Here is a 26,560-nt window from a genome sequence, read left to right as displayed (position 1 = left end):
TTATCCCCTCTGATTTAGTGTGACACAGCCCAGCTGTCCTCACACTTCAGCCCAGTGAAGGGGTTGTGTTATCTCATTGAAATGTCTGCAAGGAGTTGCATGCAGAAAAATCAGCAGGAAGTTCTTTCAGAGGAGCCAAATAACACAATTAACCAACCACTGCTGGCTAACTTGCTCAGAGCCTGAATAAAATCCCTCTGGTTATGTGAGCAGCCAGCAGTAAGTGCTCAGCAGGGCCAGGAGTAACCACTACATGTGAAGAGCAACACCCACTGCCAAACCACTGCAAAACAGATGTGAAATGAGAGAGCTGGGGAAATGTTAGAGAGAAATCAGCATCATTACCAACTGGGCAGGCCGTGGAAGAAGGGAGCACTGGCTGACCTGGGGGGCTGCCTTCTGTTCTTTCTTGCACTTCCAAACCCAAAAGGCCCAGTGCCAGCACCTCCAAACATCAGTTGTTTCAGCACAAGAAGTTCAGAGAAGTAAGAAGCTTTATTGCATACTGATTCCTCCCTGCCTGGAGGTTCAGCTTTTGGCCTAAAGATCACAGAGGGGGCCTTGGTTCATTTTGTTTACAGAAGGTACCAATTACTCTTATGATTAAAGAGAGTGCCCAGCAGAGACTGGCAGCCAAGGCAGGGCAGTGCTTCTGGAGTTCCCAGCCCATTAAAATCCCTCATTTCCAACAGTACCACTGTGCAGCTGCTGGCTCCCAGGGCTGCATTTACCACAGGTAGAAGTTACAAAACAACAGTGACAGAAAACATGAGTTAAAAATCAACACTGTCTCTCCCCTTTGCATCACCAGCAGCATTAACAGGGCCAGGAATGCCACCCAGAGCAACTGTGGGGCTGGAGCAGCAAGGGATCACCTCCAGTGGAAGGGACAGCCACATCCCAGGCTCTCCTTCCCCTCTCATATTCACCTGGACAGTTCTTTCAGGAGTTCCTTCATGGCACTGGCCTCTGGCCTGTTGGACTGACAAATCAAGAGCCACAAAGTAATGCAGGAGGAAACTGCATCCTTTGCACCTGCAAAGATGTGGGGATGGCCACTGGGTCTCTGCTCTCAGGCCACGGGTTTAATACTCAAGAGATTCCCACCCCCCATCCAGTTGGAATCCTTTGCTCCAGTTTTTTGTTTGGTTGTTTTTTGTGTTTTTTTTTTAGACACAGAAAGAGAATGGTTGTCTCCAAACGTAGGAAAGAATCAGGTGTAATAGGAAGCCAGTGGAGCACCTTCTTTACCAAGAAGATGAAGTTGTGTGGGGAGGAAGAGGCTGTGTGTTCCTGGGCTGGCTGGCAGCCTCCTACGTGATGTCCTTCTTCCTGGGGGGCCGGTGGATGTTCCTCACCACACACTTCACCATCCACTCAATGCCCTCGTTCAGCCCCTTGCTAAAGAGAGAAGCAGACAAGTTTAAAAAAAAAAAATAAAGAGACAAAGCAACAGCCATCCAACAACAAAACCATGGCCTGAGAAGTGAGGGGCAGCTCCTCCCTGCAGTTATTTCTGAGCATTATTGAGTTAAATTCTCACACATGCCAACACCAGGGATCTGATTTCTTTGAATCCAGCATGGAAAATCCATCCTTCATTTTTACACTGTCCAGAAAAGTCTACATCCAACTTAGTCATCAACTCTGTGGAAACCTAGGGGTGAACAAGCACCAAGCCACCTGACAGTCAGCTGCTCCGAGGCTGTTTTGCCACAGGCTTCAGGCTGGTTGGATCAGAGCTTCCACTCCTGACTCCAACCTCCTGTAACCACCTCTCCTGGGGCTGCCAAGCAAGTGCAGAGCTGCCCACACAGAGCTTCCACACTTCATTTATTTATTTATTTATTTGTAATGCAAACTCAGACTGAGATTTTGCAAGGAAATTCCACAGATTGAAACTAGAAGTGTTTGTACCAAAGCCACAGCAACTGAAAAGGTTGAATTTCATAAGATTACTGCTTAATACTTCTCCTTCCAGTCAGTGCTTAACCATTGCTCGTGTGGTCACTCATCTGCTGAATGACATTTGATTCTTGGCAACAAGAGATTTATCCCATGGTTTGAGAAGCTGGTTTTAGCATCTGCAGTAGTTTGTGATAATAAGTTATTATTATAATAATAATACAGCTTCTTTGCTGGATTAAAAAAAAAAAAAAAAAGGTAAAGTTAGAGCTCTGGATTCAGTAACTCAGACAGGAACATTCCCAGCCATCTGGAACAGCACTTTTGACCCAAAGAACTCCAATGTCATTGCAGTGCTGATGCTCCCAGGAACCCAGGGGGTGCTCAGGGTGCAGCTCTCTGGCCTGGCAAGGCCTGGAGGAGCATCACAGCCTCTGATCTCAGCCTGTTCTCATCATTATCTTCACCCACAGCCACCTCCTCAGGGTAAGAACAATCTCTGGGAGATTGTGGTATCACCTCCCTAACAAAGCTCAGCCAGAAAAATAGGAAGGCAAGAGCATTATTACAGCACCAGGAATGGAACAGCACTCACTGCTCCAGCTGTGCCACAAGCAGCTGCATTTTCCACTGACTTTTTCCATAAAAACCAGGAGCAGCAGCAAGCCAGGGGCTGTGGAGATCCCTGTGTGTGGAGAGGGGGTGAAGGACAAGAACCAGCAGCTCCATGTGCCTCCCAAACCCCTTGCTCTCAGCCACGACTCCGTTTCCATCCTGTTTCCCAGGTGGGATTTGCAGCTGAAGTTCCTGAGCTTGGTGCCAGTGCAGTGCTGGGCAGGAAGGGTTTAATAATCCCTTCTCAGGGTTATGAAATCTGCAGTACAGGTGCTTGTGCTGGAGCTGTGCCCCAAGCCACATGATTCCCCTCTCCCACTCACCCAGTCAGAGCAGAGCAGGCTTGTGTCAGGCAGTCTCTCTTCCCAATTTTGTTGATGCAGTCACTGAAAGCTGTCTTGATGTCAGGGATTGACAGACAAGTCTGTAAGGAGAACCAGAGAAGGGTTGGATTCCTAGGCTCCCAGAGCTGCTGACCTTCCTCCAAAGTGAATCCCACCAGACCCACAGGTGGCACAATGCTGGGAGGTTAAAGGCAGCAAATTCACTTCTTCCCATCCCAAACCCAAGCTAACTTTCTCTTTTTTCACCCAAGAGGATGCTGTTTTCAGGCAGTACAGAGACTGCCACACCTCCCTGATCCTCAAGGCATCCCCTTCCACCCATTGCCAGGAAAATGAACCTCCACACCCTTGGGATGCTCCTTCCAGCCTCCCCAAATCACCACACACCAGTTCTGGGTACCAGGAGCACATCTCCCCACAGAGCCCTGACAGGAGCCCAAGCTCTCTACTTGCTGCCAAACACCACAAGCTCAGAAAACAGTTTGGACATGATTTTTCCCCAAGACCTCAGCACATTCCTTGCCATCAAAGACTGCTCTGGACTGGTTTGATTGCATCTTGCATGCAGGAGAAAATGCTGACAGGCAGCACATGGCCTGATGTCACTTTGTCCCTTGCTCACCACCAGGTCTTGCACTTGTGTGAGGTTGCCAGGAGACAGTGGGGAAGTGGTTTCCAAACAGACAAATGCAGAAAGCCCTCAGTAAATCAGGGGGTTGCTCTCCTGACAGAAATAGCAGTGTTACCACTTGATTCTTAGAGTCACAAACACAAGAGAAGCAAATCTGCCCTGCTGAAGTCTAGACATGCAGAGATGCAGTCCAGGAAACTACAGAGAAATAAAGAAGTTTGAGTGCTTATAGACAAAAAGGGATCTTAGGGGATGAGGGGAGTTTAACACCACCCAATCCACCCACTGCCCTTGAATCCAGATGTTTTTCCACTTCAAAGGGCCTAAAATCCATGAGCTGTGCAGCTTCTCACGACCTAAGTCACAGTCTGAAGTTGCAGCTGAAACCAGAGAACTGGAAACTGTACCCAGAAATGTTCCTCACTCCATTGCACCAAAGCCCCAACAACTTACTGCAGGATTTCTGCCAAATGCAAAGCCTGCAATGCATAAAAATGAGCTGTCACCCACAGGAGAAGTGGTTAAATACATCTGTAAAAACCAGCTGCAAAGTTTAGAGGGAGTCAGACAGGACTTGGGAGCTGGAATTCATACCACTAAGCCTGGAAGATGGGCAAGAGATCACCACAACTCATTCCCTACAAGTTTGTAAAAGATGGAACATTTCTTTAGCATGAGGATCACAAGAAAAAAGCAGCTCCAGCTGCCCCTGGATTTATGTCAAAGCTCCAGAGGAGTCAATCACCCAAGAGCTGGGGGGGAAGGGGCTGCACAGCAGAGCTGGAGATATTTGTGACTTTTTCCAGTAAATGAGAGTTGGCAGCAGGAAGGTTAAACCCCAAGGCAGCTGAAACTGAGTGAATGCTTCTTGAAATACACTTTGAGTTTCTCACTGTCTGATATCCCAGCAGGGAAATGTCTCCTTGTCTGAATGATGCTGTCTTTCCAGAGTGTTTCAGGCAGGAAATAGCAGTGCAGAGCACAGACTCTGTTCCTTACAGCAGAGGATGAGGCAGATTATCCATCAGGCCACTAAGAAGCACCTGAGCTTCTCATGCTCAGCAGAAAACGTCAGCTGTGGCTTCCAAGTTCCCCTCTTTTCCATCTCCCCCATTACAAAACGTTTGTTTAGAGACATGTTTTGGTGTTCAGCTGAAACCACACAAACCAGGAGCAAACTAGGGAAGCTGGGGCTGTGATCACACAAACACTGTACCCCCCACAGATGACCTTTGGGCTGGGATGTCACCCACTAGACCACCTCAGCAGAAACACAACTTGACAAATCCTATTTCCAGCTCCACTTCCCCAAAAGAATCCTCTCCACAGCAGCTCTCTGGGGCCTGGGCTGCCTGCAGGACCAAACTTCTTTTATGAAGAGTTTTGAACAGCCCAAATCCAGACCCAGGAGTGGAACACCTGGCAGGAGATCAAGCAGCAAGGCTCCATTTTCTGCAGAGAAGCAAGAGGGGCTGGTTTAGGTAGAAAAAGTTGCATTGTAGAGTTTTTATCTGTTTGCCAAATCCACTGCAGGGAAATCTTTCCTTGGCCTGCTGGCAGGACAAACCTGAAGGACAGGCTCTGCAGCCACTCAGAGGAAGTGATCAGCACAATGGAACTAAAACAGAAATAACAAAAGATGGAGACTGCTCCACAGCTTAACTCAGACTCTTGCACTAACAGCCTGACTGTAACTATTTAATAACCTACTAAAACTATTTCAACCCCAACTTAAACTATTTAAGAGAAAATCAACGTTTTGTGGTTTCATTTTTACAAGAGTGTTTAAAACTTAAGCTTCTTTACATGAAAGCAAACTCATTTGGGCTAAAACTAATGAATTTAGGGTAATTCTGAAGCTGGACATGAGAATGGCTGTGATGCAGAAAGCCTGTTTTCTGACATCTGTGTGGAAAACAGAAAACACTCTGAGCCTTCAAAGATATTCTGCTGCTTCTCTCATTTTTTCAAAGACAGGAGGAGGTTTTCAATGCTCTGGGGACTTCCAATTAAATTTCCAAAGCTTATCTTAAGATTAGGAAGGGAAGTCTTCCTCCCCAAGACATCACACACTACATGGTTATTGGCAAGTGCTATTTTTTCAGCTCAGATTTTCCTGTCTTTTTAGGAGGCTTCCAAAACATTCTGTCCTCCAGTTTCAACCTCTCAGTGTACAGCTCAGAAATCCACAGCTCTGATAAACCTTTAAACAGCTCCATTCACATCAAACCAGCAAACTCTTACTTTGCAAGTAACAGCAAGGTCAGGAGACAACAGAGGGATGAGAATTCCCCATCACAGTGACATGTCTGAAGATCCAGAGCAGAAAAATCTGTAATTAACATCCCATTTTCTTCCAGAGCTCCTCAATTCTGCTGCAATTCTTGCTCTCCACAAGGGGTATGGAGTCACTCAGGTTTTATCTAGAGAGCCTGCCCCAAATTCCTCATCTGCTCATTTAAACAACTGCACTTCTTCAATCATTTGGTTTTTTCAGCCTGGCTAAGGTGCCAGTAGAGCTGGGTTTGCAGTGAGCCCAGAACAAAATACACACAGAGAAAAGGAAAAATCAGAACAGCTTTCCAGGTCACTGCCTGGAGTTTGATTCTCAGCAGCTACAGGTAAAAGTGCAGACTGCTCCCTGCTGTAATATCTGGAAATACCAGAGTTAATCTTATAGTTTCCATACTGGGAAAAAAACACCCCAAAAAAGTCAACTTTTCCATGTACCAGAAAACCTCAAAAGCAGAAATCCGAAATCCTTCCTCAATCTCATCCTGTCTTTTAAGGGGAACTCCATTTCTTCTATTTCTGTGACTTAGATAGTCTCAGGCTCATCCAAAAAGCTCTGATGTCTTGTACACATGCCCACCCCTAAACTGCACCCAAATCCTCCTCTGAGGTCAAATGATTTCCCAGGAAATCTCCCCAAACCACAGAGTGTGAAGCCCAGGGGAGGCAGGGGGGCAGTGTTTGCACACCCTGGAACAGATCCTGAGCAGGGCTCTGCTCCCTGAGTCTCTGTCTCCATCTGGAGATGAATCCCTCAAACTGCAGCACAGGAACTGCAGGCACAGGGCCTGGAAAAGAGGAGGAAAACAGGGAAACCACCACTTGGGACACTCACTTCCCTTTTTTCCCACCCTGTGGGAGGCAGCTGAGGAGCACCCTGCACGAGTCACTCCAGGAGTCACTCCAGAGTGTCCACTCCTGGATCTGATCTCAACAAGGGCTTGGCAGTTCTGGATACACAAGAAATACTTTAAAGGATCACATCTAGGAACAGCATTCCCTGGTGTCACTGGGGGAATGCTGTAGGACAAACAGGATGGTTTATTGAGCAGATTTGATCTGCTGGTGCTGCTCCACTGCCATTTGTTGTGCAGGTCCCAGACAGCAGCACAAAGTGCACTGAACACTTTTGGTTTGGTTTGGTTTGGTTTGCTCAAAAAACCAGGAAAAAGCAGCATCAAGATATCATGATACAGGAAAGCTCCATCCCAGCAACATCCTCTGTTCTCCTCCCATAAAAAGCTGAAAGCAGCTGAGCTGGAGGTGCCTGCAGGAAGCTCAGTGATGCCACAGGGAAGGGTTGGAGGAGAAAGAGAAGAATGAGAGCAGCAGGACAGAAATTAACATTCAACATGAGTGCAGAGCTCCCCTTTCCAAGGCTGCACCAACCTTACCTCTACATCCTGCTTGTTGGCCAGCACCAGGATGGGAACCCCCTCCAGAGCTTCACTGGTGATCATCTTCTCTAGAAAGCACAGAAAGAAAAGCAGAGAGGGTCAGCCAGCCCTGGGAGGCAGAGTTGTGTCCCAGACATGGGAGGAAGCAGGAGGCTCCTGCTGGCATTACAGCTCCACTTGTTACACCTCTGCAGCTCTATTTTCTTTACCCAATTTCTTTCCAGCTCAAGCTCCAAACTTCACTTTGATCAACAAGCACATTACTGGGAATTCAGAAGGTGATAAATAGGGAATAAAAACTCCAAAGTCAACAGCACAAGTACAAAAACAAGTTCAAGGCCACTGCAGGCAACAAGAGTGAGTCCTGTGTGCCAGACAAGAGAGACTTCAAGCAAGCTGTGTCAGCAGCAGCCCCAGAGCTGGGACAGGAGTGTCCTGTGCCACAGGAAATCACACTGCAGGTCAAACACCAGGTGCTCACCAAAAGCTCTTTTAGACTCTGAGAGCCTCTCCTCATCTGTGGAGTCAATCACATAAATCACCCCGTGGGACTCAGCATAATACTGAAAGGAAAACACAAACATTAGAGTGCTTTTTTTATAGATAAAATAAAAAAGTGTTGGGTTTTTTTTTTTAATTTGGTAAAATTTTGATCCACGTGGAAGAGCTCAACTCCTCCTGCCAGCTCTGCCCACAGGATGCATCTGGAGAGAGGCAGGCAGGAGGCATGGCTGCTCTGCCTGCAGCCTCCTGAATAATGCAGGGAAAAATCTCATTTCTCCCCCCCAAAACCTCCTCTCTGCTGCCACAGCCCTCAGGGATGGGTCCCAAGTGCTGCCTCTGAACCAGAACACAAATATTGAGCATTCTCCCTGCTCATCTTGCACAGATCTGGCTGAAGCTCTGGGAAAGTGTGGCTGCCACATGCTGAGGATGCCAATGAGTCTGTGGGATTCCTAAAGGACCACACTGCTTCAGCTCTGAGACAAAAACACCTCTAAAAGGAAAAAAAACACCAAACTCCATGTCCAACCTTGTCCCACAGAGACTGCAGCTCCTCCTGTCCACCCAGATCCCAGAACATCAGCCGAGCTTTGCCAACATCAATGGTGCCAACTGGAGAGAGGAGGGAGAGGGGAAAGAGGGGGGAAAAGAGGGGGGAAAAGAGGGGAGAAAAAAGGGGGAAAAGAGGGGGGAAAAGAGAGGGGGAAAGAGGGAGGGAAAGAGGGGGGGAAAGAGGGGGGAAAGAGGGGGGGAAGAGGGGAGGGAAGAGGGAGAGGGAGAGGGAGAGGGAGAGGGAGAGGGAGAGGGAGAGGGAGAGGGAGAGGGAGAGGGAGAGGGAGAGGGAGAGGGAGAGGGAGAGGGAGAGGGAGAGGGAGAGGGAGGGGAGAGGGAGGGGAGAGGGAGAGGGAGGGGAGAGGGAGAGGGAGGGGAGAGGGAGGGAGAGGGAGAGGGAGAGGGAGAGGGAGAGGGAGAGGGAGAGGGAGAGGGAGAGGGAGAGGGAGAGGGAGAGGGAGGGGAAAGGGAGGGGAAAGGGAGGGGAAAGGGAGGGGAAAGGGAGGGGAAAGGGAGGGGAAAGGGAGGGGAAAGGGAGGGAAAGGGAGGGGAAAGGGAGGGGAAAGGGAGGGGAAAGGGAGGGGAAAGAGAGGGGAAAGAGAAGCAGGGCAGAGCAGAGCAAGAGAAGAAGAAGAAAAAGAGAAAGAATCCAATGAAAACCAAAGGCTTTCCTGTAAAGCACCAGCACCTCCCCTACAGACCCTGGGGCAGAAGAATCTTCTAAAGGGAAATGAAATCAGCCCCAGGAACTGCTTCCAGGCACACAACAAGAGCTTTGCAAAGAGTGATCACTGCCATCTGATGGGGTCCTCTCAGTGTTTAAATAATTGCAGTCCCAGAGGAACTGCAGTGGGATTTGGTTTAACCTCTGAGCACTGAAATGGGATATTTGGGGTTGCAAGACCTTTTTTTTTCCTCCTGAGCTAAGCAAAAAGACAAGGGGAGTTGGGAGATAAAACCTCTGCTTCCAGGAACTACTTTGCCCTTGTCAGTTCTCAAGTATTTCCCACAAGAAATTGTCTCATTGTGCAGGAAAGCTGAAAAAAAATTCCAAACAGGTTTACTTACTGTTTAAGCCTACAGTGGTTGTGATTTTGGACAAACTCATCCCTTTGTAGTTCTTGTTAAATCGAGTTTTAGTTTGTTCAAGGAAAGTCTGAAAAAGTACAAGAACATTTTCTCAAATATTTTACTGGCTGGGGTCATCCTAACCCAAACCTGCCTCAGCTCTCTGCTCCAGCACTTACTGCCTCACCTAACCTTGGAACAAAGCCCTCTGCTCGTTGCCTGGTTTTGCAAGAGGGAATCAGAGGTGATTATGGGATTAGCAGAGCCTCAGCTACAGCCCTCAAAGCTGGTGCTGGATTGAAGGAAAAGGGAAAAGTTGATTCTGTGCCACTAAAACAACCCAGGAAGCAGCAGAAGGAGGAGGACCCATCTGCTGGAGGTTTTCTCTGTGTGTGTGTGCAGTGGGAAATAAGCAGCACTTACAGTTTTTCCAGCATTGTCCAAGCCAAGGATCAGGATGCAGTACTCATCCCTCTGGAAGATGTATTTGTAGAGCCCAGACAGCAGTGTGTACATCCTGCTCCTGCCACAGACACCAGGGACTCCTCAGCAAACACTGGGATCATCCAACCCAACCCTTCCCCCATCCCTGCCCAGCCCAGCACCACCCCATGGCCCTCAGCACCACATCCCCAGGGCTCTGAAACCCCTCCAGGGATGGGGACTCCCCCTGGGCCAGGCCCTGACAACCCTTTCCTGGGAGAAATTGTTCCCAAGCTCCAATCTAAACCTCTCCTGGGCAACTTGAGGCCATTTCCAGTTGTCCTCTTGCTTGTTCCTTGGGAGCAGAACCTGATCCCTGCTCCTCTCAGGGGGCTGCAGAGATCCAGAAGGTCTCCCCTCAGCCTCCTCTGCTCCAGGATCAGCACCCCCAGCTTCCTCCCTGCTCCTGGGCAGACTTTGTGCTGCAGACCATTCTCCCTGTGCTCCAGATCCTTCTCCTTGGGCTTCTGATCCTTCTCTCTGTGCTCCTGATCCTTCTCCCTGTGCTCCAGCTCCTTCTCCCTGTGCTCTTGATCCTTCTCCCTGTGCTCCTGATCCTTCTCCCTGTGCTCCTGATCCTTCTCCCTGTACTCTTGATCCTTCTCCCTGTGCTCCAGACCCCTCTCCCTGTGCTCCAGCTCCTTCTCCCTGTGCTCCTGATCCTTCTCCCTGTGCTCTTGATCCTTCTCCCTGTGCTCCTGATCCTTCTCCCTGTGCTCTTGATCCTTCTCCCTGTGCTCCTGATCCTTCTCCCTGTGCTGCTGATCCTTCTCCCTGTGCTCCTGATCCTTCTCCCTGTGCTCCAGCTCCTTCTCCCTGTGCTCTTGATCCTTCTCCTTGTGCTCCAGACCCCTCTCCCTGTGCTCCAGACCCCTCTCCCTGTGCTCCAGCTCTTTCTCCCTGTGCTCCTGATCCTTCTCCCTGTGCTCTTGATCCTTCTCCCTGTGCTCCAGCCCCTTCCCCAGCTCCTTTGTCCTTCCCTGCACACCCCCAGCCCCTCAATGCCCCCCCCTGAGCTCAGGGGCCCAAACCTGACCCCAGGACCCGAGGCCTCCCCAGTGCCCCCTTCCTGCTGCCCCCAGCAGGGCCTCTCCAGGCCCCTTCCCCACCGCTTAAATCCCCCTGGGAATGCCCAAACACCGGGACACCCCCCCCCCGCCCCGCCCCGCTCCTTGCCCTGTGCCGGACCGGCCGGACCGAACCCCCCCCCCTCCTCCTCCGCCATTTCCCCCTCAGAGCCCGGACCCAGATCCCGCGCTGGGCCGCTCCGATCCCAGCCCAGCCCCGTCAGCCCTCACCGCGGCCTTTGCCGCTGCCCAGCCGCGGGGCCCGGAGCCCTGAGGCCGCAGCCCCGCAGCCCCTCACCCGCTCCCGGAGCCGCCTCCCGTCACACCGAGCTGCCCCGCTCCCCGCCGCCACCGGCCCGCGGCGCCATGGCCCGCGCGGGGCTCTGGGAGTTGTAGTCCTGGCGGCGCGGCGGGGGCAGGGGCGGAAGGGGCCGCTGGACTACAACTCCCGGCATGCTCAGCGGCACGGCCCCCGCCGGCGGGAAGGGAAGGGGCGGGGGCAGCGTCAGGAGGAGGAGGGAGAAGCCGGAAGTGGCTGAGGTGTCATGGCGGCGGCTGAGAGGGGAAGGGGGAGCTGAGGGGGGAGCGGGGCGGCCCGGGCAGGGAGAGGCTCAGAGAGGGGGAGACCCGGGCAGGGGGTGCCCCAGGGCTTTGCTGACCCCCCCGGGAAGGTGCTGAGAGCGCTGAGGCTGCGGGGGGAGCGGGGCTCGGGGCAGGCCCGGGCGGGGCCTTTCTCAGCGCTTCCCGGCGTGTGGGGCTGGCAGGGCCCTCCCGGGGCTGATCCTGAGGGAAGGAGCGGGACGGAGGAGTAGATGGGAGCTTCTGCCGAGCTGTTACCCCCAAAGCCGGCGCTCTCCAGTCGAGTCTGGGGATATGCAGTGAGTTCCCGGGCAGGGCTTGGCTGAAGGCGCTTTCCCCGCGGGGACCATGGATGAGGAGAGTCTGGAAGCGGCCATCGAGAGCTACAACGCGCAGCTGCAGCAAGTGGAGCTGGCGCTGGGCGCGGGTCTGGACCCTTCACAGCACTCGGACCTGATCCAGCTGCAGGGAGATCTGAAGCAGCTGATCGAGCTGACCCAGTCCAGCCTGGTGGCAGTGAAGAAGAGCAAACTTCTGGCTGCTCTAGATACAAATGCATCTTCCTCCTCCCCGGCGGGGCTCCTGGAGCAGGACAGCGAGCCCAACAGCTCAGCCCAGGATGAGGAGTATGCTGCTTTTCAGGAGGCCATTGCTGGGCTGGGAAGTGAGGAGAAGCCTTTGGCTGCCAACACTGAGCTGCTGTCCAAGGGAGAGGGAGAAACTGGTGACCAAAATGAGCAGAGGCACAGTGAAGAGGAGGAGGAGTCTGACAGAGAGGAGGAGGAGGAGGAGGAGGAGGAATTGAGTGGGATGAAGGTTAAAGCCCCCTACTACAGTTCCTGGGGGACCCTGGAGTACCACAATGCCATGATTGTGGGGACAGAGGAGCTGGAAGATGGCACTGCAGGGGTGAGGGTGCTGTACCTCTACCCAACCCACAAATCCCTGAAGCCCTGTCCCTTCTTCCTGGATGACAAATGCAGATTTCAGGAGAACTGTAGGTAAAAAAGGGGAGGGGGCTTTGTGTCCTTGCTGTAGCTGGGGGCTTCCTCCTTCAGAGGGGTAACCCTGCTCTGACAGCCCTGTCTTGGGGTTCTTCCCTGCCCCAGGGGGTGTTGCCTCCTTGTTGCTTTCTCTCCTGGGCTGTGCTGCTCTCACTGCTGCAGAGCTGAGAGGGAAAACCCCACCAGGAACCTGACAGATTTTGCCTGATCCATCAGGTGGCTGGGTTGGTCACCACAGAAGGATTTTAAATCAAACCCTGAGGTGTTTGTCCCTTCCCAGCTGCCCAGAGAGGCTCTGGGGGTCTCCACCTTTGGAGAGCTGCAGAACAGCCCTGGATGAGGCCCTTGGGAGTGCTCTGAGCAGGAGGCTGCCCCAGCCTGGCTGTGCCTGACCCTGCTGCTCCCAGAGGAGCCCTCAGCTTCTGCCCTGTGTGTGTCCCCCCAGGGAGAGCCCCATGCTCGGGGGGGGGGATGGGGATGTGTTCCTTGTTCCCTGGGGTGAAAAATGACTGATTTGTGTCACTGGAGGGAGGCGCAGAGCCACCCCAGGGCACTGCCACCCCCAGGGGTAGAGGTTCACCCCCCCTGACTGCTCCTTGGGGTTTCATAGAATCACAGAACTGGCTGGGTTGGAAGGGACCTCAGAGATCATCAAGTCCAACCCTTGATCCACTCCCCCCGTGGTTCCCAGCCCATGGCACTCAGTGCCACATCCAGGCTCTTTGGAAAGATCTCCAGACACGGAGAATCCACTACTTCCCTGGGCAGCCCATTCCAATGCCTGATCACCCTCTCCAGAAAGAAATTCTTTCTCATCTCCAACCTAAACCTCCCCTGGCACAACTTGAGACCCTGCCCTCTTGTCTTGCTGAGAGTTGCCTGGGAAAAGAGCCCAACCCCCCCCTGGCTCCAACCTCCTTTCAGGGAGTTGGAGAGAGTGATGAGGTCTCCCCTGAGCCTCCTCTTCTCCAGCCTCAACACCCCCAGCTCCCTCAGCCTCTCCTCATAGGATCTGTGTTGGATCCCTTCACCAGCCCAGTTGCCTCCTTTGGACCTGCTCCAGCACCTCAATCTCCTTCCTGAGCTGAGGGGCCCAGAACTGGACACAGGACTCAAGCTGTGGCCTCCCCAGGGCTGAGCACAGGGGCAGAATCCCTTCCCTGGACCTGCTGGCCACGCTGTTCCTCAGCCAGCCCAGGATGCCATTGGCCTTCTTGGCCACCTGGGCACACTGCTGGCTCATGTTCAGCTTCCTTGGAGGAGAGGAGGAATCTTGGTTCAGATCCTGCTCAGACCAGGATAATCCTGCTCAGATAATTCCTCTTTGCCTCTCCTGCCAGGTTCTCCCATGGCCAGGTGGTCCCTGTGGAGGAGCTCCAGCCCTTCCAGGAGCCCAACCTCAGCTCCCTGGGGATGGGCTCATCCTGCCTGGCAAAGCACAGTGATGGGATCTGGTATCCTGCCAGGATCACAGGTGAGAACCTAAAACTCAGCTGGGGTTTGGCTTGGTGACAGAAAAATGTTGAGCTCTGGGGCTGAGTTCCTGAGCTGAGGATGTTGGCACTGAGCAAAGGTTCTGAGCTGGGAATGGGAAGGGACAAAAAGGGCAGGAGTGCAGCAAGGGGCAGGGAGGAGGCAGGAGCACAGGGATTTGCATGGATAGGAGGTTGGGATTGCAGACACCTGCTCTGGGTTCAGCCTGGGCCAGGGGGGTTGGGGCAGCTGAGGGCTGAGCCCCTTCCCAACTTTCTTTGTCACTGGATCAGAGAGGGACAAACCTGAGTTCCCTGTGACTCATCCTGCTGCAGGTTTGGGAAGAAACCTTCACCCCCCCAGCACCTTTGGGTGCCTCTGCTCCCCAGACACAAACCCACAGCACCCAGAAAACCCAGGATTTATTGTTTCCTTGGGCCTCCCCCTGCTGTTCCACAGGACCTGACCCCATGCCAGGGTCTGCAGAGACATCCTGGGATTTTTCTCCCTGCTTTTCCTCCTGCAGACATTGACAGTGGTTACTACACTGTGAAGTTTGATTCCCTGCTGCTGAAGGAGGCTGTGGTGGAAGGGGACAGCATCATCCCCCCCCTGAGGAGTGAGGAGGGGGCTTCATCTCCTGAGTCTGATGCTGACAGTGTGGATGACTCAGGTTATGCTAAAGGTAAAGGGGTGGGGATGCTGGGAGCCACTTGGGATCCTGGGCTGCTGATCCTGGATTCCTTTCCTGGAGCTTTCCTTGGAAGTGTCTCCTCTCTGCTGGGCTCTTCCTGCCTGAGCTGAGGGACTCAGGAGATCCCCTGGGAGCTCCAGGACACAAGAGCAGGAGGCCCCAGTGCCTCTGAGTCCCCCCTTAGGGCACAGGGACAGCTCTGCCCTGTTTTACCAGGGAGAGGTGACACAGGGAGGGGCCCAGTGGCTTCCCTGAGGTGACACAGACACCACTGTCCCTGTTGTAGTGCCACAAGGACACCACAGGGACAAAGCTGTGTCCTGGAGCTCTTTGTGCTGAGCCTGATGGAGGTGATTGGATCCTAATGAGTGCCTGGGGGAGCTGGGGGCAGTGCTGCATCCCATGGGACATGTTTTCCTGGGATGGTGTCCCAAGTTTGGAAAGAAAGACAGGAAGCCTGGAAGCTTCTGGAAGCTTCTGCCTTGAGCTGTGACTTGCTGTGTGGCTGGAATCAGGTGAGGCCTCCTGGAAGTGACCTTAGGGCAGTGTTCCTAAAATTGGTGCCATCCTTGGAAGGCTGGAGGAGCAGTGGAGTGATTCCAGCAGGGAGGGGATTGTGTTGTGCTCCCTCCTGAGGGGTTTCCAGGCTGCCTGGGAGGTTTTGTTGGAGCTGCTTTGTCTCTGTGCCTCATTCCTCCTCTCTCTGGTTCCACAGTGATCCATTCAGGAGCTGCAGAGAGCAGGGAGTGGAGCCCTGCCTGCAGCTCCTCCTTTGGGGGCTGGGAGGCTCACACTCGTGGGATTGGCTCCAAACTCCTCATCCAGATGGGATACGAGTTTGGGAAAGGTAAGAGGAGAAGTTGGTGCTGTGAGAACCTCCCTGGGTGGATCCTAAAAGTGGTTGGAAAAGGGAAGGGGAGGGATGGAGCTGTGAGTTCTCTGGGTGGAAGGGTCCCCTGGACAGGGATTCCCAGCTGTGTGAGGGATTCCCAGCAGGATGGGATAACTCGGGGATAACTCAGGTGATGGGAGCACAGACACCTGGAGGCACTGGGATCAAGGTGAGGATCAGAGCTGTGAGAACTGAGGGATGGGATTGTCCAAAGGCTCCAGGAGGAAGGGAACTCAGCTCTGAAGCTCCTGATGGCTCTGGGAGAGCATCTCCTGGCTGGGGATGCAGACTGCAGACCTGCTGGACCTGCTCCTTGCCTTTGTCCCTGCTTCTCCTGGAGCAGCCAAACCAGTTTGGAGGAGAAGCTGAGCACACGAGGTTGGGGCTGGTTTCCCAGGAACCTGCCTGACCCTGGCCTCAGGCTCTTGAACACAGATTTTCTGCTGCAGGGAGCTCCTCTTGGAGCATCCCCCCCCCCGTGCTCTGACCCTGGGCTGGCTTTTTGTGGCTTTTTTGTGGCTTTTTTTAACCCCGGGAGCCTCTTGGGTTGCTCCGGGTCGGGGGGAGGTGGCTGGGGAGGGGAGGTCCTGGCTCGGGTTGCTCCGGGTCGGGGGGAGGTGGCTGGGGAGGGGAGGTCCTGGCTCGCAGTCGGTTTTTTTGGTGACATTAAAAGGTCATTCCCGGTTCCTCAGGCTTAGGGAAGAATTCCGAGGGCCGCGTGGAGCCGGTGCAGGCTGTGGTGCTTCCTCGAGGGAAATCCCTGGACCAGTGCGCAGAGGTGCTGCAGAGGAAGAGGATGGGGAAGCTGGAACCCGGCACCTCCAGGAAGCGGAGGGAGAAGGGAAGCGGCTCCGGACAGACCCCTGGTGGCAGCCGGAAGGCTCGACACAACGTCTTCGATTTCTTGAACGAGAAACTGCGAGGGAAAAGCAGCGGGGAGAAGGTGGGAGGGGTGGCACTGCCGGAGAGGAACAGCAAGGAGATCTATCGTGCCAGCAAGAGCAGCAGAAAGGCCCTGAGCATCCGGCTCTTCCAGACGGTGGAGAAGATTGAGCAGACCCAGAGGGACATCAGGGGCATCCAGCAGGCCCTGGAAAGGAACATTGGGAGGTAGGAGAAGGCTCTCTGGGGGGCTGCAGGGTGAGCTGAGAATTCCTGGTGTTCCTGGGGAAGGGGTGGGATTGAAATGAGGTGTGAGAGGAGCAAGGGAAACATCTGGGGGAGACCCAAGGGGAAGTGGAGGGGGGAGACTTCAGCTGGGACACTGGCAGGGTGCTGGGGTCCTTTGGGTGGGATTCAGACCCTGAGGCAGGTGCTGGGGTCCTTTGGGTGGGATTCAGGCCCCAAGGCAAGGTGCTGGGGTCCTTTGGGTGGGATTCAGACCCCGAGGCAGGGTGCTGGGGTCCTTTGGGTGGGATTCAGACCCCGAGGCAGGGTGCTGGGGTCCTTTGGGTGGGATTCAGACACCAAGGCAGGGTGCTGGGGTCCTTTGGGTGGGAGTCAGGCCCCGAGGCAGGGTGCTGGGGTCCTTTGGGTGGGATTCAGACCCCAAGGCAGGGTGCTGGGGTCCTTCCCAGCTCTGCAGTGTTGCTGTGGAGCATCAGAGGAGCACATCTTCCATCCCAGGTGGTGCTGAGCATCGTGTTCCCCCTGGCTCTCAGCAGGTCACTTACACTCATCCCCCAGGAAAGGGCAAACCCTCCCAGGCTGGTGACAAACCTTGGATCTTCCCCTGCAGGGTGATGTGTCTGCAATGCTGGGTTTTTGGTTGATTTTTTTTTTTCTTTTTGCTTTCAGGCACAATGTTGCTGCAGCTCAGCTGGAGAAGAAGTTGGCCAATGCCCACAGGCAGCTGGGGCAGCTGCAGGCCCAGGAAGCCACTCTGCAGAGAGAGCAGAAGAAAGCAGAGACACACAAGAAGATGACTGAGTTCTGACCTCTGAGGAAGGCCTCAGGCTGCAGGGATTGTCCTTGGAGCCTCAGAGCCAGGCTGAGCCATCCTGCTCCTCTGGCCTTTGGGGTTGAAAACTGGGCTGAAAAGCTGCAGTTTCTGAACCTCTCCAGTTTTGTGAGTGCTGCAGAGGGGGGGAGCACACACCCACCCCCCCAAAAAGCCTCCAGGCAGCCTCAGCCTTGTGGAAGGAGCTGCTGTGAGCAATCAGTCCAGTTCTCTGCTCTCCTGCTCACTTCTTCCCTCTCTCCTCTGGTGGCACCTCCACCCAGAGCCTGCAGCTGCTGAGCTGCTGACATGGGTGGCTGTGAACCAGCTGGGGGGGTTCTGCCACCAGCTGTGGCTTGGGCTGGCAGCCAGCTGACAAATGGAAGCAGAGTCAGGGTCCTGAGCACGTTCTGGTGAAGCTGCAGAGCCTCCTGTGGGGTGGGAAGAGCCAAGGCAGAGCGTGGCTCCTGCTGCTCCCTGCACTTGGGGTTTCACTGGGGGATTTATCCAAAAACTCTGTTCTAGAGGGGGGGGGAAGGGGGGCAGCAGATCCTTGCAGCCCTGGTGTGAGGGATAGGTGGGCCAAGTGGCAGCTTGGAGGTACCAGTGGCCTCAAGGCTCAGATTTGATCCCTTTGGCAGCCAAGTGTCCTCAGGACATGGAGCAGCCCCACTGCAGCAGAGCACAGAGCTGTGGGGATGGGGCAGCAGGGCAGCAGCCTCAACCCTCCCAGCTGGCAACCTGGTGGCTTTGGCCATCATCACTTGAGTTTTCCTGTCCCAGGTGGCTCACTGAACACAGCTCCTGTGATGAAGAAACCTCAGGACCCAGATCCAGGGTCTGGCTGAGCAGAAGGATCAGGAGAGCTCCAGGCTGGGCTGGTGCAGCCCCAGGGCCCTTCCCTGCAGCTTGGGGCAGGCAGGATGTCTGCTCCAGTAGGTTCTGTGCTGTGCCAGTCCTTCCCCAGAGGTAATGGTGGTGGCACTGAGGAGTTTCTGCTGGGACTTGGACATTCTGATTGCTTTTTTTTTTTCTGAGTTGTAATTTCATGCCAGCATCTCAAGGACACTTTTTTTTTTTTCCTTAATTTAAGGAAACAGTTTCCTTGTATGATGAGAGTCGTTTCTTCTAATGAAAAGTTGGGGTACCACCTTTTTTTTTCTTTGAAATCTGTTCCTCAGAAAACTCCCTGAGCAGGGAGCTGCCCTGACTCCTAGGCTGAGGCTGCCAGACCAGAAAACCCAAAGCTGGAGGAGACACCATTCAATGGACTGCTGCAGAAACACCTCAGAAAACACAGAGTGGCAGCAAAAATAAACAAGACAAACACCTTCAGGAAACCTGCTGGTGACTGTGTCCTCCTGGAGAGCACTGGGGTGGTCAGGGCTGGGTCTGCAGGGTGCCCTGGGCTGCCAGGAGCCTTTCTGCATCCATCAGTTTCTGCCCAGCTTGGCTGCTCTGCCTTTGTTGTTCTCCTGTTCTGCACCTCTGGGGTTTCATGAAGGGTTGCACAATGGTTGCTCAGTGCCCTGCCCTCACCAGTGACTCTTTGTGTCCCACACTCCAGTGCTGAGTGGTGACAAGGATGAATGTCCCCAGCTCAGCGTGGCTGCTGGCGGGAGCAGAGAGAGCTCTGAGTTTGGTTTGAGCTCTCACACTGCTCCAGGTCATCCCCTCTCGGAGCAGAACTGGGGCTGTGAGCCCCTCTGGCTCTGCTCAGTCTCCTTTTTTGACCTTCCCTTGGGGTTTCCACAGCTCAGGCTCCTGTTCCAGTGGCTCCCACCCGAGACACTTCCCCTCCCCGGTGAATAAACGTGGGCTCTGTGTCCCCTTCTCGAGGCGTCCTTCATTTGCAAGGGAATGAGGAGCTGTGGCCACCCATCCTTCCCCTGCAGCTACAGACCTGGCCCCCAAACCAGCCGGGTGGGAAGGGAGGGCAGAGCCCCCCGGGGGGGTCCCGGGTGCCCAGCCCTGATGGGTGGGGAGGAACCCAGCCCGCGGGTGGGTGAAGCAGCCACCTCCGCAAGGGCAGGAAACGAGCTGTGGGGCTGCACGGTGTCTGCACCGAGCTGTCTGCTCGGGGAGGAGCTGAGGAGGAGCAGGAGAGCTCGGGACAGGGTGTTGGGAATGTCTGAGAATCCCCAAGTGGGAAAGGAGCCGGTGGGATGAAGAGGAAGGGGGATGCTGGGTGAGGAAGGGACCCGGTGGGATCCCTGCTCCTGACACCCAGCACTGCCTGGGGGCTGCCACAGTAAGTGGTCGCTTTTCTCATGGGGCAGAGGGGGGGTCTGCAGCTGAACCGGGGCTTGGAAAGTATTGGAACCTGATCCCCAGGGAAGGTGCAGCTGTCGGGACAGGGCAGGCAGGATTCCTGGGGGATTCGGGGGGCAGCAGGGGCTGGGGGGCTCAGCCTGCAGCGGGAGGCTGTGAGCTTTGAGCTGTGTCCTCTGCCTGCCCGGGGCTGAAAAAGGGAGAAAAAAGGAGAAAAAGGGAGAAAAAAGAAGAAAAAAGTCGGGAGTTCTTCAGGGCTCCCACAGCTTGGATCCGGAGCTGGGTAAGGACTGGGTACTTTGGTGGTGTTTGGAGGTGTGGGGCTGTGGTTTGGTGGGGGTTTTTTTGAGCATGAATTTCCAGTTGTCTTATGGGGAGGGGGATTTGGGATTTTACCTGTGTGTGGAGCAGCTCTGGGGGGAGTGTGGGGATTGAAACACTGCCCTCCCTAAACCTGCACTGAGGTGAAAACGCTGAATTTCTGGCAAGGAAACCAGCGTGGCAGGCAGGTGATCTGCAGCAAACATCCACCCACCCTCTGTTTTGACCTCCTGTACCAGCAGCACCCAGGTCCCCACTGGTGTCCTGCGGGTTCTGCACTGGTGCTCAGAGCTGTGCCCAGCCAGGGCATCACCAGGGATTGCAAAAGGGCAGGAAAAAACCCCACTGAGATGCTGCCAGCCTGGGTCCTGCCCCTGGGGTCCCTTTCCTGGGCATGGCAGGGCAGCATGGCTGGAGCTGGCATTGCCAGGGTGGGTTGTGACACTGGGGTCTGGCATTTAGAAACAGAGTTGTTCTTCTCAAAATGAAACAACCCCAGAGGGGGCTGAGCATCTCTCCCTCCTGCTGCAGAGATGAGTGTCAGGCTGGGCTCCATGGCTTACAATCCATCCCAGTGTCTAACACAGGTTCAGGGGGGTTGGTAGGCTGTCAGAGTCTTTCACTTTTTGCCTGTGAGCAGAAAAAAATAGATTTACTTCTCCGTCTTGGGACTTTTTTCTCAGTTCAGCTCCCCAGGGCAGCTGAGCTGTGTCTGCTGCAGCCGTGTTTGCAGTCACTGCTGGAAGGAAATCAGCTCGGAATGTTTGCCCCAGTTTCTTGCAAATATGCTTTTAGTAGTGTCAGAGCCTGACTCCTCATCTGCTCTGAGAACTGCGTGTGGTTTTATCTGGGGAGATGAATCAGAGGCCAGGCAGCAGCAGCAGCACTGAACCTTACAGTGAATTCAAGCTTTTCCTGCAGCCCAGCTGAGGCATTTGCACCTCTTGGAGATGGCACAAAAAAAACCCCAAAAAAACCCCCACGAAACAAACCTTTTCCACATCCTGGAGTAACAGTTTAATTGCATTTATTGTGCTTGGGCTGAGGTACCAGGGAAGGGAATTATTTCCTCCTCAGGGGCTGTGTGACAGGGACACAGAGGCTGTGGTGGCTCTGAGCTCCAAAGCCACCTTGTGAGATCCTCTGCTGAGCTTCCTGCCCTGGAGAATGTGCCCCAGGACTGGGAGATCAATAACTTTATTGGGGGGGAAAACCCAAAGGTTTCTTTGAGACTTTGCCCTGCCTGAGTGGCTTCAGCCAGGCCCTGGGTTTTCCTCTCAAATCTGTAATTTTGGGTGTGCCAATGTGCTGTCCCAAGAAGTGGCTTCTCCTGGGGGTGGCTGAGCCTGACAGCAGTGCCCAGGGAGCTGGGTGTTCCTGGAGGGCAGAAACCCAGGAATAACCTGTGCAAGGAAAAGTAGGAGAACTTCTCTATATTCACCTCAGCTTAGGAAACCTCTCCTTTCATTCCTCAGTCTTAAAAACTCAGGGATGGAGCATCCACCTGCTGTGGGATAACCTGTCCTGTGCCTCAGCCAGCTCAGAGCTCACCCTGGGATCCTGACGTCTCCCCAGCTCCTCTCCAGCTCACCTCCACGCAACCTCATCTGCTTCATCCTGGGAGCTTCCCAGCTCTGCCCTGCTCCCTCTTCCCTGTCCTGCTGCTCCCATGAGCCAAACAAGTTCCTCCAGGACTGGCTGAAGCAACTGCCCGGCCTGCAGGTAATGTGTGTAATTAATGTCTGCTCAGACAGACAAGCAGTGCTGGCTAATTAAAACATCACTGGAGAGGGAGCAGCCTGCCCTTCCCAGCTCTGATCTGAGCCAGTCTGTCCAGCCTGGTTACTCCCTAAAAACTCCCTGTCTCCCCTTCCCCGTGGAAATAATTGCTCTGCAGGGGTTAAGGCTTCAGCCAGGGAAGCTCCCGAGGGCGTGGGAAGTTCTCAGATAAAAGGGTGCTCTGGGTGGGCTGGTTCTTGGGCTGAAGCTGTGCTGAAGATGCTGCCGGGTGACACCACGGGGTGCAGGGGAGAGGGGACTGAGGGTCCCTGGGTGGGCACAGCCCTTCCCACGCACCCACGGGCACCCAGGACACACGTGGAGCAGGGGGGCTTCTCACCAGAGCTGCTCTGAGCTTGCCCAGCTTTTTTTCAGATAGGAAAGGGTGAGTAGAGGCATCTGGGTGTCCCACGGGCTCTCTGTCCCCAGCCACCTCCCGTACCAGCCCTGTCCCACCTGGGGACTCTGCCAGCAGCTCCGTCTGCACCAGTTCCCTCCCTTGGAGCCATTCTGGGAGCTGCCTCCATCTCCCTTTGGACCAGGCAGGTCCCGGGCTCTCAGCTCCCCGGTGGCTGCTCAGATGTTTTGGGGAGGGGGAGGAGCACTGGGCTGGGGTGACACTGGGTCGGTGACTTGGTGGCAGCTTTGGGCTTTGCCACACGCTGGGAGCTGAGTGGGGACAGGGACAATGTCACCCAGGGCACCCTGGGATGGGCTGGGGATCCTGGTAAAGGGGGAAAGTTGGGTCTTTTCTGCTCTTGTGGCACAGCACAGAGCACCCACCAAACCAGGGAGTTTGGGGAAGGTGTGGGGTCTGTGGGGACAGAGGTGACACCCGTTGCAGGAGGGGGTGTCCCAGTGGGAGGAGGGAAAGACTCAACTTTGTGTTTCCGGGAAGCTGAGTTGTCTCTTTCCCATCCCACCTGGGCCACCCCTGTCCCACAGCCCCAGGCAGTGTCCCCATGTCCCCAGAAAGCACACTGACACTTTTGGGGTGTCTCCAGAGGGATTTCGGGGCCTACAGGCATCTCCTTTTCAATGTCTTGGTGACAGATCAGGTGCTTTCATCCAGCTGGGTTGGGTTGATTTTTCAAAGGAACCAAAATGTGACTTTTTCCCTGGGGGAGGCAGAGCCCCCACTGCAGGGTGTCTGCACCAGGCTGGGCAGAGCAGTGGAGGTGACACGGTGACCCCAGGGAGGGCAGCCCAGACAACAGGGACCCCCCCATGCACATCCCCCTCCAGAGCATCCAGAGGTGGGGGGCTGCATGGCAGAGGGGGCCCAGCAAGCCCTGGGGGATGCTGAACATGGGCTCATGTGGTGGTGAGCCCAACAGCACCCAACTGCACCCTAACTCGTGTTTTCTCTCCCCAGAGCTCGGTGTTGGAAGTGCTCCCCATGGCTGCAGCCGGTGGGGAGGGGCTGGCAGGGACCCCCCTGCTGCTGGCGGGTGCTGCCCTGGCCCTGCTCGGTGTCCTCGTCTACCTGGGAGCCCTGTGTGCTGCCTGCAGACGGTACACGCTGCCCCCCCCCCTCTCCTGGGGATGGGGATGGAGCTGGGGACCCCTCGGTGCCTTTTGGTGGCTTCACCCAAAGCCCCTGCATGTGCCAGTGCTGAGCTGGGACCCCTGGGATCTGCTGCTCTGCTTCCTCCCCCCAGCCACAGCCCCACTGCCCCCCTGCCCGGCCCCTTCCTGCCCCCCTGCACCCAAAGGTGCCCATCCCGGCTGGGGCTGGGGATGTGGCGTGGCAGGAGCAGCCTGGGGATGGGCAGGGGGTGGTGCTGTGGGTGCCCGGCACGGCTCGGGGGGTGCAGGATGCTCCCCAGGGAGCACAGCCCCTGCTGGGGGGCTGGATTGTGGGGTTTGGGGGTGCTGTCCCAGCGAGGGGACAGATCGGGGTCCTGGGGACACCATCTCCTCTCCCCGAGCTTGTGTCGCCCCCTCCCCAGCCTGGGGCTCATCCCATTTTTCCCCGCAGCAAGGGCAGGAGGAAGAAGGTCCCTCCGGACGGGGTGAAGCTGGTGGACGAGGTAAGGTCCTGCTGGGCTGGGGGGCAGGATCAGTCCCCGGGGGAGCTCTGGGTGCCCCAGGTCCCGGGCAGGATCCTGACGCGTGTCCCGTGTCCCCCCCGGCCCAGTCCCTGCTCCGGCAGACGCAGCTGCGCTCGCTGAGCAGATCGGACACGAAGCTGCAGGAGCTGTGCCGGGTGAAGCACAGGGATGGCAGTGAGTGACCCGCGAGTCCCCGTGTCACCTGGCGAGCCCGCACCCCCCCCCAGGGTGCCAGCAGGGTGCACCCCCGGCATCCCACCCTCTGCTCTCTCCTTTCTTCTCCCGCAGCCCAGCGTCCGGCCAGCCTGGGTGCTCCCTGTCCCGCTGCCACCCCCCCGCACAGCTCCGGCCTCAGCATCCTCCTGCACCGCGAGCTGCCCCGCATCCCCGTCCCCGACCCCCCCACCGCCCCCCAGGCTTCGGACCGGACCTACTCGAACCTCCTCTTCGCTCCGCTGCGCAAACCGCTGCCCGACAGCGTCTACGAGTGCCTGGCGGGGGGGGGTTGAGAATCCCCCGGTGACCCCCGCACCCCCCGGCACCCGGGTGTCCCCTCCGCGGGCCCGGTGCGGGGGGGGTCGATTACGCCTGTGTCCATAAGGTGAAGAAGGTGGTGGCGGTGGAGCTGCGGGATGGGGCCGCCGTGGGACCTCCCGCAGCCCCGCGGTGCTGGGAGGGGGCAGGCAATGCCCCCCGGGCAAAGGTATGGCTCTGGGGGGTGGCGGGGATGGGGACAGTGGAGGGGGCACAGAGGGGACATAATGCCCTGCCCTGCCTCCCCATAACACCCCCCCTTGGAGCAGGGTGTAAATTAGGCTGATCCTTGTTTTCTGATGGAATCTGGGGAGGGGGACAGGAGGGAGCCAAGCCCCCAGGGGCAGGTGATGCCCACACTGCTGCTCCCTGTGCCCTCGCCCAAAAACTGGGGTCTCCAGTGGGGGCGTCTCCACTGCTGGGATCCTGTGGGGTCTGCGGGGAGCTGGGGGGTGTCACAGGCATTGGGATACCCCCAGCAGGCAGGGCTTGCTCCCCAACACACCTTCCTTTGGCAGCTGGAGGAGATGTACTCAACGGTGTGCAAAGCCACCAAGAAGAAAACCCAGGTGCCCCCGAGGGAGGTGGGTGCTGGGTGTCCACCCACCCGCCAGGAGGAGGGTGCCCCAGCCAAGCAGTGGCCCCAAGCAGCTCAAGCCCCCCCAGACTCCTGCTATGAGTCCATCAATGACAGACCCTGGACTGCTCAGGGCCGTGGCCCAGACCCAGACTACGAGGCAGTGGACATGAACTGGAAGAAGGTGGCAGGACGGGAGAAGGTGGGGGGGCCACCCAGTGCCTCTGAGAACCTTTACGAAAGTGTGGGTGACATTTGGGCAGGGGGGGCCCGGAGAGCCTCAGCCAAGACAGCAGCCAACGGGCTGGAGGTTTACATCACCAACCTATAGCACCCCCCAGGACCAGAGTCCTCACCCTAGGGGGGTTCACCCTGGCAAAGGGTGCCCCCCGGACTGGCTTTCCAGGGGGTTGAACCCACCCCCCTCCCTCGGGATGGGTGTGTGGGTGGCTGCATCCCTGTGAGCCCTTTCTGTAGATATTTTATGTTACTTTTTAAAAAATGTCCCTGTCCTACCCCAACCCACCCTGCAGGAGCATCAGGGTGATGCTGGGATGTCCTGGGGGCTCATCCTGACATTGGGATGGTGGGGGGAGTCCTGCAGGGTGGTCCCAGCTGGGTGTCACATGGGAGCCAGAGCTGGCACTGCCACCAAAATGGGAACCAGGTTTGGGCTGGGTGTGTTTGGGGGTGGGGGTGGTAGTAAGGCTGTGGACCAACCCCATGGTCCTGGACTGCAGGATCTGGCCCTCCAGCAGTGGGTTAATCCACGAGTGAGGGTCTTCATCCTCATGCCTCAGGGGGAGCAGGGCCCTGGCCAGGCTCCTGGAAGCCTGGAGCAGCTTCCATCCCATCACTGAGCATCCCTGGAGCTGCAGACCAGGGACCAGCCCTGTGCCTTGGTACCAGGGAGAGCAGGACGTGGGCACTGCCTGTCCTCTGTCACCCACTCCCACCTTTGGGATGCCTGCAAGGGTGCAGCCATCTCCCAAACACCATTAAAAGGCTGAGAGAGGTTTATCTTTGTCAGGATGACTGTCAGGGGCAGTGGCTTCAGGTGCAGGGTAACTGTGAGCAGATGCACCCACCTGCATGGGTGATTTTGCACCCCCAAGGGCTTCCAAAATGAGGTGGACATCCCTGGTGCTCTGTGGCTTTCCATGGGGGTCAGGGCTGGAGTGTTTGCACCATCCCTGCTGCCTTCTCACTTCTGTGTCACTCCCGTGGGTAACTGCAGCCTCGAGAGGTCCCAAAAATCCTCAGAAGGGCTGGACATGGACCAGAAGTCCTCAGGGCTCAAACTTCCCTCCTCTTCTCCCCACTGGGAATTTGCCATCCCTGCCCCAAGAGATGCCCTCTGTCCCTGGGTCCATGTGCCTGGGGGAAGCTCCAGTGACAGCCCCACTCTCACTCCAGCCCCTCTGGGCACAGCACGGCCACTCGGGGGGGCTCCAGCAAGGCCACCCGAGCCCGTGAGATGGTGGCCTGGCGAGCTGCATGGCAGGCAGGAAGCCAGGTGCCTTCCCTTGCCCCGCAGCGGGAGAAGAAATGAAAAACAAAACCGAGGCACTCAGCAAAAAACCCG

At 55.8% G+C, this 26,560-nt stretch overlaps 3 protein-coding genes across 7 annotated transcripts; 2 read left to right on the top strand and 1 right to left on the bottom strand.

Annotated features, from left to right (window-relative positions):
• Nucleotides 1-476: 476 nt before the first annotated feature.
• ARFRP1 (ADP ribosylation factor related protein 1) lies at nucleotides 477-11,836 on the bottom strand. 5 transcript variants are annotated; one of them, XM_030462840.1, is made up of 8 exons: nucleotides 11,696-11,836; nucleotides 9,732-9,831; nucleotides 9,309-9,396; nucleotides 8,218-8,300; nucleotides 7,666-7,747; nucleotides 7,182-7,252; nucleotides 2,844-2,944; nucleotides 477-1,401 (listed from the first exon to the last, which is right to left on the bottom strand). In XM_030462840.1, the coding sequence occupies exons 1-8, from the start codon at nucleotides 11,812-11,814 to the stop codon at nucleotides 1,314-1,316; spliced, it is 732 nt and encodes a 243-aa protein (XP_030318700.1). In that variant the 5' UTR covers nucleotides 11,815-11,836; the 3' UTR covers nucleotides 477-1,313. The 5 variants fall into 5 exon arrangements, with proteins under 5 accessions (XP_030318700.1, XP_030318701.1, XP_030318703.1 ...); XM_030462841.1 differs by lacking the exon at nucleotides 11,696-11,836 and adding an exon at nucleotides 11,157-11,237; XM_030462843.1 differs by lacking the exon at nucleotides 11,696-11,836 and adding an exon at nucleotides 11,157-11,236 and having other exon boundaries at nucleotides 9,732-9,825.
• On the top strand, nucleotides 11,768-19,267 carry ZGPAT (zinc finger CCCH-type and G-patch domain containing). The gene is made up of 6 exons (XM_008497785.2): nucleotides 11,768-12,438; nucleotides 13,782-13,915; nucleotides 14,441-14,599; nucleotides 15,324-15,455; nucleotides 16,193-16,610; nucleotides 17,298-19,267. The coding sequence occupies exons 1-6, from the start codon at nucleotides 11,786-11,788 to the stop codon at nucleotides 17,434-17,436; spliced, it is 1,635 nt and encodes a 544-aa protein (XP_008496007.2). The 5' UTR covers nucleotides 11,768-11,785; the 3' UTR covers nucleotides 17,437-19,267.
• A 3,942-nt stretch (nucleotides 19,268-23,209) lies between these two features.
• On the top strand, nucleotides 23,210-25,306 carry LIME1 (Lck interacting transmembrane adaptor 1). The gene is given in 7 exon segments (XM_030463299.1): nucleotides 23,210-23,325; nucleotides 23,792-23,843; nucleotides 23,951-24,038; nucleotides 24,153-24,370; nucleotides 24,372-24,428; nucleotides 24,430-24,567; nucleotides 24,917-25,306. Coding segments are annotated over 7 exon segments (1,059 nt in total).
• The last annotated feature ends 1,254 nt before the right edge of the window (nucleotides 25,307-26,560 follow it).

Source organism: Calypte anna, chromosome 20 (genome assembly GCF_003957555.1).
Source record: "Calypte anna isolate BGI_N300 chromosome 20, bCalAnn1_v1.p, whole genome shotgun sequence".
NCBI classification, from domain to species: domain Eukaryota; kingdom Metazoa; phylum Chordata; class Aves; order Apodiformes; family Trochilidae; genus Calypte; species Calypte anna.
This window is presented reverse-complemented; position numbering and strand designations above follow the sequence as displayed.